At 45.3% G+C, this 13,095-nt stretch overlaps 1 protein-coding gene across 1 annotated transcript; it reads left to right on the top strand.

Annotated features, from left to right (window-relative positions):
• The first annotated feature begins 6 nt into the window (after window positions 1-6).
• LOC121271797 (zinc finger and BTB domain-containing protein 20-like) lies at window positions 7-2,997 on the top strand. Its single transcript, XM_041178080.1, has 2 exons — window positions 7-391; window positions 2,573-2,997. The coding sequence occupies exons 1-2, from the start codon at window positions 16-18 to the stop codon at window positions 2,827-2,829; spliced, it is 633 nt and encodes a 210-aa protein (XP_041034014.1). The 5' UTR covers window positions 7-15; the 3' UTR covers window positions 2,830-2,997.
• Window positions 2,998-13,095: the final 10,098 nt, after the last annotated feature.

Genomic DNA, 13,095 nt, shown 5'->3' on the forward strand with positions numbered 1-13,095 from the left:
CGGCCTTCGACATTTATGCAAGACTTTCTCCCAGGATCTACCGTGCAGACCAACCCAAGGAACCAGGGCTGTTCTGTGCAGTATGATGTTCAAGGAGATACTGGTGCAGCCAGCACTGCCAGTCACCGCAACCTCTTCCAGATGAACCTTCCTCAGTCTCCTCATCTTCAAGCTTTGCCCTCCACCTCCCAGACATGTATGCCCAGCATTTCAGCTCAGCCACCTTGCCAGAACCCACCGGTGTTCCTGGATGGGGGCCAGACTGTATCAGCTACTTCTCAGGCCAGTCAAAGTTCCAGTGAAACTGAGAAGAAGCCCTATGGATGTGCACAGTGTGGGAAGACCTTCAGCTCCAGACAGAACTACGCCAAGCACATGTTTGTCCACACAGGTGGGTTCATTGTGATTGTCCCTTTTACTTAAATTCATTCTTTCTGTCTCCTTGTCGCTCAATTTTTTTCCCATGTGCTATTTCTTAGATAAGTGATGGAGAATAAATTTTCCCTCCCTTGCTTCTCAAATCATTTACTTTCACTTCTCTCCACTCCTCCCCTGAAGGGACTGACTGTCACTGGGGAACAGATCCTGAAGGTGCTGACTCTCACTGGGGTACAGTTCCTGAAGGTGCTGACTCTCACTGGGGAACAGATCCTGAAGGTGTTGACTCTCACTGGGGGACAGTTCCTGATGGTGCTCACTCTCACTAGGTTACCAGTTCCATTTGCACCAACTCTCGCTGGAATACAGGTTCCATTTACACTGATTCTCGCTGGAGTACCGGTTCCATTTACACTGATTCTCGCTGGAGTACCGGTTCCATTTGCACTGACTCTCGCTGGAGTACAGGTTCCATTTACACTGATTCTTGCTGGAGTACAGGTTCCAGCTGCACTTACTCTCGCTGGAGTACAGGTTCCATTTACACTGATTCTCGCTGGAGTACCGGTTCCATTTGCGCTGACTCTCGCTGGATTACAGGTTCCATTTGCACTGACTCTGACAGAATTACCAGTTCCATTTGCACTAACTCTCGTTGGAGTACAGGTTTCATTTGCACTGACTCTTACTGGAGTACCGGTTCCATTTGCACTGACTGTGACAGGGTTACTGGTTCCATTGGCACTGACTCTTGCTGGAGTATAGGTTCCATTTGCACTGACTCTGACAGGTTTACCGGTTCTATTTGCATTGGCTCTCGCTGGAGTACAAGTTTCATGGGCATAAACGCACTGGGCCCCAAATATGCTGAAGCTAACCATAACATACAACACCTCCCAGCCAAGGGCAACAATTGAGTCAGACCATGAATCTCACTGCTTTTTGTGCCTGCAGCTTTTACCTAATAATCTATTGGATGAAGAGAGAAAGTGAACTTGGGGTTGGGTGGCTGTAAAAATCAATTACTTTTATCCAGAATGATTTGTAACATTTTGTGAATTTGAGCAGTAGCTACATCCAGTATTGAATCCTCTAACTAAAAGGTTTTGGAGAGTAACCAGAGATAGCAAACTGTCAGAGGACACTAGCATCAAGATTTTTAGGATTCTAAGTAACATGTTGATAGCAGCACTACTCATATATTAGTGAACACCTTTACTGTGTAACCGTGTCTAAGCAATTTCAGTGAACCATATAGGATAAGCCAATGAGGAAACAGACAAGAGGAGGGGGTTAACTGCAGCTGAAGGTGGACAGAGGATTCCAGGGAAACACGGATGCTGCAGAGTCTGGCATGAGGTGAACAGAGGAGGGCAATGTGTACAATGTCGGATGTATCAGAGACTGTTCCTGTTTAGTGCCTCTGCTGTCAACAGGAGAGGAGGATACAGGATGAGTAGGATGAAGATTTTTACTGCTGTAATATGGGCTGGAAAACAGAATTGCTGTAAATTGGGGAGACTGGGTAGGTGAGAAGTTTCACAGTTTTGAGATCTGGGAATGAATAGGTTAGAGTAGGAGAGGTTGTGATGTAGGAGGAATGTGAGGAGTGCAGTAGAGGATTGTTTCTGTAGAATAACTAAGTGGCTGGTAACAATCTGAAAGCTGTACTAATGATCGAAGTAGTTCATTCCTCAAGCACAATCATCCATTCCTGCAGCATTTGCTATTTAGAATAGAATGGGACAGGGGGCAAACTGGCTGCCATCGTCAAGTACTTCAAATCATGGCTCAGAGTTACTGAGTTGCTAGTTACTCTCTCTCCTCTCCTGAAGATGCTGAGTCTCCACACTCTGATTTCCAAGAGTGACTAGGCAGTGGTCAGGATCAGTAACCTTGGCCGGCTTTCCCCCTCTCCCTAGCCCTGCAACACTGATCATGATCACAGAGCACCCCCTGCCCGCGATCACCACCCCCTCTGCCCCCTGGATGCTACCAGATCAGTAATTCAGCTCAGGTTGGGAATGAAAAGTGTGAATATGTGCAAAGTCTGGCTCATTATCACACCAGTGACACTTTCACACATTAGGCCATCAGTTCATTGCTTACTGAATGGTTTTTAATGATCATTTTCTGCCATTGCAGTCTCTCTCTTCTCTGATTTACTGATCTCTTTTCTCCCCACCTCCTGCAGGTGAGAAACCCCATCAATGCAGCGTGTGTTGGCGGTCATTCTCGCTTAGGGACTACTTGATAAAGCACATGGTCACACATACAGGAGTGCGAGCATACCAGTGCCCGGTGTGCAATAAACGCTTCACGCAAAAGAGCTCCTTGAACGTGCACATGCGGCTGCATCGTGGTGAGAAGGCCTTCGAGTGTCATGTCTGTAACAAACGTTTCTCTCACAAGACTCTGCTGGAGAGGCACATGGCCACACATATTATATAAACACGTGTGCGCAGGCTGAACTAGGTAAATCGCTCACACGCTGGATTTACCTGGGATAATTTGCATACTGAGCAGATCCACGCCATGCACACCAGGAGGTTTTACCCTGAGATATAAACCAGCTATATAGCAACGGCGTAAACACAGGATGGGGAAGTGTGAACACAGCACACCTCACTGCCACACACACACACACACACACACACACACACCCACACACACCTCCCCCCCCCCCCCCCCCCCCCCCCCCCAGCAAAAGCAAGGAGCCTTTCCCACGTGGCTCAGTGAGTGAATGCACCACCCAGAACAAGAGGGAGCCAGGTTTGATTCTCGGTCTGTGTTGAGGTAACGAATCTCAGCCAGTTAGGATGCCAGAGTTGGGAGGAGAACCAGCCAGGGTTCCCTCTCCATTTGAAAGGGGAGCCAGCCGGTCTCCCTTATGCATTAAACAGTGTGTTGATATTGAGCGTGGACAGGATCAGGCCCAGCTATGATGACCCTCAGCTAAATATTCCACTGACATTTTCTGTCCAGGCTTGTTTTGAGCAGGTATCCTGGACCCCTTAGGAATAGGGATAGGTAGGGGAGGTTTTCTGAGCACCACATCGTGTAACGATTAGGAGGGTGAAATTCCTGTAAACCCATTTTAAATAAATAGATTCATGATATTGTTAAAATTGTAGACAGGAATTTGATAAAAATTCATTGATCAGTATTATAAAACTAATAGCCAGAAAAATATGAACACTTAGTGAGTTTGCAAAGGAACAGTACTGATGAATCCCTTCTAGTTCCAATGCTTGTTATGACTGCTCCTGGGGTTAATTGAGGTCAAGCCCCAGTTACAGTATTTTATTTAATTATTAAATAATAATAACAGCCAGCTAAACCAGCCATGCCTTAGCACTTTTAAATACTGCCTGAAATATTTAATTCTTTATAAATTAATAAACTGGATTGTGGTATTCTGCCATGTTTACGTAATTGCTATTGAGAGTAAAATCCAGATCTCTGCTTGTCCAACTTTCCATTTTCACCACCTTCTCTGTTTGGTTAACATTGCCATGTTGTATCAGGTACCTGCAATGAGTTAAGAAAAATTTCAGACCTGAAAGTGCACAGACCGATAACCCTCACCCCTGGCAATTTCACAGTGATCACACCCAGCAGATTCCCCGCAATTTCACAGTGATCACACCCAGCAGATTCCCCGCAATTTCACAGTGATCACACCCAGCAGATTCCCCGCAATTTCACAGTGATCACACCCAGCAGATTCCCCGCAATTTCACAGTGATCACACCCAGCAGATTCCCCGCAATTTCACAGTGATCACACCCAGCAGATTCCCCGCAATTTCACAGTGATCACACCCAGCAGATTCCCTGCAATTTCACAGTGATCACACCCAGCAGATTCCCCACAATTTCAGTGATCACAGCCAACAGATTCCACACAATTTCACAGCCAACAGATTCCCCACAATTTCACAATGATCACACACACTACATTCCTTACAATTTCACAGTGATCACACCCAGCAGATTCCCCAACAATTTCACAGTGATCACACCCAGCAGATTCCCCAACAATTTCACAGTGATCACACCCAGCAGATTCCCCAACAATTTCACAGTGATCACATCCAGCAGATTCCCCAACAATTTCACAGTGATCACACCCAGCAGATTCCCCGCAATTTCAGTGATCACACCCAGCAGATTCCCCAACAATTTCACAGTGATCACACCCAGCAGATTCCCCAACAATTTCACAGTGATCACACCCAGCAGATTCCCCAACAATTTCACAGTGATCACATCCAGCAGATTCCCTGCAATTTCACAGTGATCACAGCCAACAGATTCCATGCAATTTCACAGTGATCACACCCAGCAGATTCTCCACAATTCCACAGTGATCACACCCAGCAGATTCCCCAACAATTTCACAGTGATCACACCCAGCAGATTCTCCGCAATTTCACAGTGATCACACCCAGCAGATTCCCCAACAATTTCACAGTGATCACACCCAGCAGATTCCCCAACAATTTCACAGTGATCACACCCAGCAGATTCCCCACAATTTCACAGTGATCACAGCCAACAGGTTCCATGCAATTTCACAGTGATCACACCCAGCAGATTCCCCAACAATTTCACAGTGATCACTTCCAGCAGATTCCCCGCAATTTCACAGTGATCACAGCCAACAGGTTCCATGCAATTTCACAGTGATCACACCCAACAGATTCCCTTCAATTTCACAGTGATCACACCCAGCAGATTCTCCACAATTCCATAGTGATCACACCCAGCAGATTCCCCACAATTTCACAGTGATCACACCCAGCAGATTCCCTGTAATCTCACAGTGATCACACCCAGCAGATTCACTGCAATTTCACAGTGATCACACCCAACAGATTCCCCACAATTTCACAGTGATCACACCCAGCAGATTCCCCACAATTTCACAGTGATCATACCCAGCAGATTCCCCACAATTTCGGTGATCACAGCCAACAGATTCCCCACAATTTCAATGATCACACCCAGCAGATTCCCCACAATTTCAGTGATCACACCCAACAGATACTGTCTCAGTCAACTTTCTAATGTTGGTGCAGCTTTCTTAATTTGCATACCAGTGATTGGCATCCGCAGTAAACTCGTCCCTCCCCAGTGGGTGCATCTAGGATTCTGCCAATTGATCCTTGGGCGAGAAGGCAGACTGTCTACCCTCGCCCTGGTGCCAGGAAGACCCAATAAGTGACCCTTGGTAACAGGCAGCTCTTTTAACACATTCCTAGTTTGTGCTTACATGCTCTGAGGAAGCAAGGTACTGCCAGGCCTCTCCCAGAGCCAGTGATGTGGAGGCCATAGCCCCACTCCATCTCTTCACTGGCCTTGAATTGGACAGTGGAGGCCCATGAGGCCTAGCAGTATCTTCTAAGTAAAGCTGAACTAACTTCCGGTACATTAGTGAGAGGAAAGCCGGCTCATCTTTCTGCTCCTTATCGTTATCCCAAGACCTTTGATTGAAATAGGAAATGTGCAGACACTAGATGAGGACAGGCTCTAGATTGCCTGTGGCCATCCCTCTCCTATCCTGTAGCACTTGCTGTTCAGATCGGTAAATACAGCCCTTTGTGGAAGCGAATAGTTGATGCCTGCTGCATAGGTAGAGAAACATGAGACTGTCTTTATAGGTAGAGGGAGAAACATGAAGGAGCCAAGACAACTTCTCAACATAGTGATTGAAAAGCCTCAGTTTGATTCTCTGCAAAAGATAATGTTGTAGAAATGTCTGTATTATTCTGTCTTAGTCTGTGTGTTGGAAGACAATTTGTAATTTATTGGCTCTGCATGAGATTCGGGTCAGTATTCCAGTCCAGCCAGACCATAACAATGGGTAACATTTCAATAAAGGAGATAAAGCACAATACTGTGGGGACTGATCCCAATCCCCAGCTTACCTCCAGAGGAAAACTGAGGGTCTGTCGGAGAGCTGCTAAAATAGGACCGCGGAGCTGGATTTTTAAATGATTTCCCTACGTTACTCCCTTTTTCTGACCAATCTGCTTCAGTTGTGTTTGCGATTCTGGCAAAATCCTGACCTACAGCTTTGCTTGGCTTTGAATCTAAATCTAACAGTGTATTCTCTATAGTTTACCCAGAGGTACAATACTGCTGGGTTTTGCAACCTTGTACTGGGCTATGGTTTCTGATCCAAAATCGCTTGATGTGTTACACAGTGCCAGGACTAGAACAGTCTGCTACACACTGTGGTATCACTGTTGATCATTGCTGATTAAACATTTGCCTAGAATCTGCATCTCTATATATTGCTTAACAATAAATTGGAATGTGGGTGGTAGGGTATTGACCCATTGAGCCTGATTCTAACAGTGCATTAACACCTTGTGTGTGGAGGTTAGACTTGGGTAGTGTTATGAAATGAGAGAAATTCTGTCAGTTTCTAATCAATGACCAAAGGGTTCTGTTACTGACTGGGACAACGTAGATGCTGCTAACCATATTTAATACTTTACAATATCCCAGGCCTATATACTGAGAGCAGGTCATTGCTGAACAATGTGCTACTTTAGAAGTTCTCCAGACAAATCCTTCTCCACGCTAAAGAGATTTTAACACACTTGATTGTCTTTCTCTTGCCTTCTCCCCATCTACCTGTCAATTTCCTATTGGCATCACTTCCTCCTAATGCTGCCTGAGACTGTCAAACTATGGGTGCATGATCTAATCCTGTTACAGAGCCCAAACCCATATTAAAACCAACCCAGCTCCACCCATGCCTCTGTGGGTGAATTCTACAACAGATGCTGCACTGACCTTCAGATGAGGTGATCCCACTTTCAAGCCCTGGTTTGTGCTCATGTCTGTCAGGGTGAAATCAGCCAGGGGACCTGCTCCTCCATTGCTCTCCATCCACTGCTTCCTGCTGGGTCAAGAGTGCATGGCTACTTTGGGGGTAATGTTCCCTCTAATATTTCATTGTTATGTGTGGCCTGTTTGTTGCTGTATGTTCCAGATTGCTACACTGCTGTGCAACCAAGCAGTTTAGAGGGAAAATTCATGGAGGAGAGAGTCACAAGGCCCCAGGGCCTGCTGTTCCCCATCCATCCAAGACTGGCTGCCTTCCAGAGCAGGGGTGGGTCGTTGGTGGGTGGAAGATAATACTTTCTAACGTTTAATTCTGTCCTAGTTCTCTACAGTTATCACATGAGAATAGCGGAAGCATGGGATTCCGTCCCAGTTCACTTGCTCGACACTGGAGAAACTAACCCCTCCTTGTGAGTTCAGGCTGGGTTCTGAGCTTTCCTGCTTGGCGGTTAAACGCTGGGTAGTAATTGCTGGGCTGTCTCCATCAGTACAAGAGGGATTCTTAAACACTTCAGTGTCACACTGAACCTTGTCACTTACTCTGCTATGTCCTGTGTCGAAATTATTTAGGGTAGTTGTACAGACCCTCCTATGTCTTGCATCAAAGACTGTTATTCATACCTATGGTTAGGATCAGTACACTGTTTCACTGTGGAGTGCATCACAGACTTGCCCAGTTCTCCAAACCTCCATTTAATATTGACCATGGAATCCCAACTGAGGTCAGCTACCTGAGCAGTGCCTGTGCATTTGAGCTACTCTGAGAACAAACTCAGAGGCATCAGGGTTGCTGCCTAAAGAAATGTGAGGATAGAGCATTAAGAATGTTGATGCAAAGTAAGGAAAGAAAGAGAGGAAAGAAGATTATAGAGCAAAGCAAGAGGTGTTTATTTAGGACAGGTGATGTGGACAGTGATACTCATGCTGAAATTGGGGTGTTGGGGGAAGTGCTCCGGTTCACTTTTTCTAAAGTTCCTCCTTTCCTGACCACTGTCCAGGGTTCCTGCTCCTGATCACTTTCTATCAGTATTCGCCATTTAAATGTGCAGAAGAAAATTGACTTCTTGGGTGAGGTGCCTGAGGGCTGCTCAGAAATTGAGCATCTGTTACCAATAGAGGCAGTAGCTTCAGAGGAACCATTCGCCAGTGAGAGTCAACACCTTCAGGAACTGTCCCCCAGTGAGAGTCAGCACCTTCAGTGAACTGTCCCCCAGTGAAAGTCACCACCTTCAGGAACTGTCTCCCAGTGAGAGTCGGCACCTTCAGGAACTGTCCCCCAGTGAGAGTCAGCACCTTCAGGAACTGTCCCCCAGTGAGACTCAGCACCTTCAGGAACTGTCCCCCAGTGAGAGTCAGCACCTTCAGGAACTGTCCCCCAGTGAGAGTCAGCACCTTCAGGAACTGACTTCCAGTGAGAGTCAGAACCTTCAAGAACTGTCTTCCAGTGAGAGTCAGAACCTTCAGGAACTGTCCCCCAGTGAGAGTCAGCACTTGTCCCCCAGTGGGAGTCAGCACCTTGCCCACAGCAAAGAAAAAGGCAAGAAAATATCCAAGGTGAAGAATTACTGTCAGAAGCAGGGAATTCACAAGAAGGAATGGAGGATTCTTGCAAAGAATCTGCTGCAGCAAAGTAGTAAGCAGTTGAACAGTTGTACTGTGTGTGTACCAGTGATGTAAGGGCTTCAGTACAAGAAATCCACCAGCTATTGCAACAGATTGATATTGTAAATTTATTATTGTGTATTGTGTTTTTAGTGAAGACTTTTACCATGTTTTGATGTTTATAATGCACTAAGAGGAATTTTTAAGTAGTTTACAATGTGAAAATTAGTTTTCTTATAGACTTAGGGAGTAATGTCCACCCCACTAACAGGTACTTTACTCAGCAATGTATTTTATGGGCAACCACGATGTCTGAATTTCAATAAGTGCAATAGATTGTGGTTTGAAGCAGCACATTAACAGCACTGGCTTTAGTGTGCCAGGGACTGCTGATCAGTCTGGTGTGGATAAATCACCACAGAATAGTGTGTCTTTGCTGCATGTTTTCCTGATTTCTTTCTGTCAGTGGTTTACTATTTATAATGTCCACCTTTCGACCAGTTCTGACTGGGCATGTGATGGAACCAGAGATTTGACTTTGCTTTGCTTTGCTGCTGATGATTTATCAAAATACCTTAACTAAGATCGCCTCCGTATGATGCACAGGAGGAGGTGGAAAAAAAGGAGTTTGGAACCCAGCCTTTTAATGTCATGTCTCGGAAGCTGTTAAAGCCTTTTGAACTGATCAGCTGCCCACGGTTGGGTGTGCAGTGATGCTGGTCTGATTGTACTGTTTTTACGTGGAGATTGCCAAACAGCTCTGCCTAAGCTTTGATGGGAGTTGTTGAATATGTGGAGTGTATTCTGCACATCTGTCTGTGTGATACTGGGCTCCACTCCACAAGTGACCTGAACCTACAAAAGCATCAGGAGGGACAAATACAATGTTCTCCTCAAGTGCTCACAGCTGCCTTTATGCCCACGAGTGTGTGGGCTCATTAATTTCGCATTTTTTATTTTTAATAAAAGATTTGAATGTGATTGTTTGTTTCTGTATGTGATACCTGATGGTGGCAGGACATGGGGTGAGACCATTTCTTTAACAACAAGCCATCAGATCTCAGGCAGTGTTGCACTGATACTAATGTCAGTTTTGTAAGCCTATGCCAATACATTCTCCTGCTCCAGGCACTGGGCCCTAAGTAGCCATTGGCAACCATGGACTTTCATTGGATTGGTCCATGATTATACTTGGCAAAGTACTGCACTGGTTTTGCCATTGTCTTCTGTAGTGTGTTTGACCAGGAAACTCTCCTGCTCTTACCGCCTGCCATTAGGCATATTGGAAGGATTTACAAGCTGATAATCAACCTGTTTGGCCATATTACAAATGCACTTTCTTTAGCTATTAAGTCCGAAGTGTTACATAGACCCAGAGCATCTGGCTCAGAGGTAGGGATAAGACCATAAAACATAGGAGCAGAAATTAGGCCATTCGGCCCATTGAGTCTGCTCCGCCAATCAATCATGGCTGATAAGTTTCTCAACCCCATTCTCCTGCCTTCTCTCCGTAACCTTTGATCCCCTTACCAATCAAGAACCTATCTATCTCGGTCTTAAATACACTTAATCACCTGGCCTCCACAGCCTTCTGTGGCAATGAATTTCATAGATTCACCACTCTCTGGCTAAAGAAGTTTCTCCTCATCTCTGTTCTAAAAGGTCTTCCCTTTACTCTGAGGCTGTGCCCTCGGGTCCTAGTCTTTCTACTAATGGAAACATCTTCCCCACATCCACTCTATCCAGGCCTTTCAGTATGCTGTAAGTTTCAATCAGATCCCCCCTCATCCTTCTAAACTCCATTGCGTATAGACCCAGAGTCCTCAAATGTTCCTCATATGTTAAGCCTTTCATTCCTGGGATCATTCTCATGAACCTCCTCTGGACCCTTCCTAAGAAGAACATCCTTCCTAAGATGCGGGGCCCAAAATTGCTCACAATATTCTAAATGTGGTCTGACCAGAGCCTTATAAAGCCTCAGCAGCACATCCCTGCTTTTATATTCTAGTCCTCTCGAAATAAATGGCAACATTGCATTTGCCTTCCTAACTACCGACTCAACCTGTAAATTAACCTTAAGAGAATCCTGGACTAGGACTCCCAAGTCCCTTTGCACTCCAGACTTCTGAATTCTCTCCTCATTTAGAAAATAGTCTATGCCTCTATTCTTCCTACCAAAGTGCATGACCTCACACTTCCCCACGTTGTATTCCATCTGCCACTTTGCCCATTCTCCTAACCTGTCCAAATCCTTCTGCAGCCTCCCCGCCTCCTCAATACTACCTGTCCCTCCACCTATCTTTGTATCATGTGCAAACTTAGCCAGGATGCCCTCAGTTCCTTCATCTAGATCATTAATGTATAAAATGAAAAGTGGTGGTCGCAACACTGACCCCTGCGGAACTCCACTAGTCACCGGCCGCCATCCTGAGAAGGACCCACTTATCCCCACTCTCTGCCTCTTGCCAGACAGCCAATCTTCTATCCATGCTAGTACCTTGCCTCTAACACCATGGGCTCTTATCTTACTGAGCATGCTCCTGTGCGGCACTAATCAAAGGCCTTCTGGAAGTCCAAGTAGTTAACATCCATTGGCTCTCCTTTGTCTAACCTACTCGTTACCTCCTCAAAGAATTCCAACAGATTTGTCAGGCATGACCTCCCTTTGATGAAACCATGCTGACTTTGCCCTATTTTACCATGCACTTCCAAGTATTCTGAAATCTCATCCTTAATAATGGACTCTAAAATCTTACCAACGACTGAGGTCAGGCTAGTCGGCCTGTAATTTCCCATCTTTTGCCTCACTCCCTTCTTAAACGGGGTTACATTAGTGATTTTCCAGTCCTCTGGGACCCTCCCTGACTCCAGTGATTCCTGAAAGATCAGCACTAACACCTCCACTATCTCTTCAGCTATCTCCTTCAGAACTCTGGGGTGTAATCCATCTGATCCAGGTGATTTATCCACCTTCAGACCTTTCAGTTTTCCTAGCACCTTCTCCTTGGTAATGGCCACCATACTCACCTCTGCCCCCCGACTCTCTTGAACTTTGGGGATGTCATACGTGTCTTCCACTGTGAAGACTGACGCAAAGTACCTATTCAGTTCCTCCGCCATTTCTTTGTTCTCCACTACTACTTCTCCAGAGTCGAATGCTACTACACCACAAGACTTCCCACTGATACCTTATCCCATCCAAAACAAAACTCCTCCCTATTTGGAACAGCAGATTCTAAAGCAGTACGACTGGGTATTTTTCACAGTTCAAGTGTGCAATCATTTCACTGGCCCACTATTTACTCAAATCTGGCAATAGCACTGCATATAGTCCATGTGCTGCTCAATTGAATCTTTCTGTTTTCATAGCTTATCAAAAAGGTGATGTTCGTCTTTTTTAACCATTTGTTTTGCTGCTGAATCTGCATTAACCAATAACATCAATGTCACTTCAACAACTGAAAAATCTCAGGCAAATTTTCACGTATGTGTCAGTGTCTTCGATAAAACAAGGTAAAGAATCAACTGTGCAATTAAAATACTGTGAGCATTCAAGTAGTAAATGGAATATTAACATATGCTTACGAAAGTAATTGAATCAGAAGTGATTCACTGTAGTGGGGGGAGGTTTAAGTGTTAAGTGAATCGGAATGTTTGCAGCAGGTTTTTTTTAAAATTCAATTCTTAGATCTTGGTTCAAAGCCCAATGTTTTGTGCTTTTTTTAAACCTTCAGGGTTATGCAGAGTTATTATGCAGAGTTGAGTCCTCGTGCTATATAGTATATTGCAAGCTGTGAATATTTTTTTATATTGCCCTCTCTGCTGGGGAGGAGTAAATAAAGTTTGTTCAATAATGGCTGCCTACAGCTGAGCATGTATATTAGTCTTACTCAGTACAGTGTAGAGGGAGCTTTACTCTGTATCTAACCCCGTGCTGTACCTGTCCGTGGAGTGTTTGGTGTGGACAGTGTACAGGGAGCTTTACTCTGTATCTAACTCTGTGCTGTACCTGTCCTGAGAGTGTTTGATGGGGACAGTGTAGAGGGAGCTTTACTCTGTATCTCACCCCATGCTGTACCTGTCCTGAGAGTGTTTGATGGGGACAGTGTAGAGGGAGCTTTACTCTGTATCTAACTCCATGCTGTACCTGTCCTGAGAGTGTTTGATGGGGACAGTGTAAAGGGAGCTTTACTCTGTATCTAACTCCATGCTGTACCTGTCCTGAGAATGTTTGATGGGGACAGTGTAGAGGGAG

This window comes from Carcharodon carcharias, chromosome 31 (assembly GCF_017639515.1).
Source record: "Carcharodon carcharias isolate sCarCar2 chromosome 31, sCarCar2.pri, whole genome shotgun sequence".
Lineage (NCBI taxonomy): Eukaryota > Metazoa > Chordata > Chondrichthyes > Lamniformes > Lamnidae > Carcharodon > Carcharodon carcharias.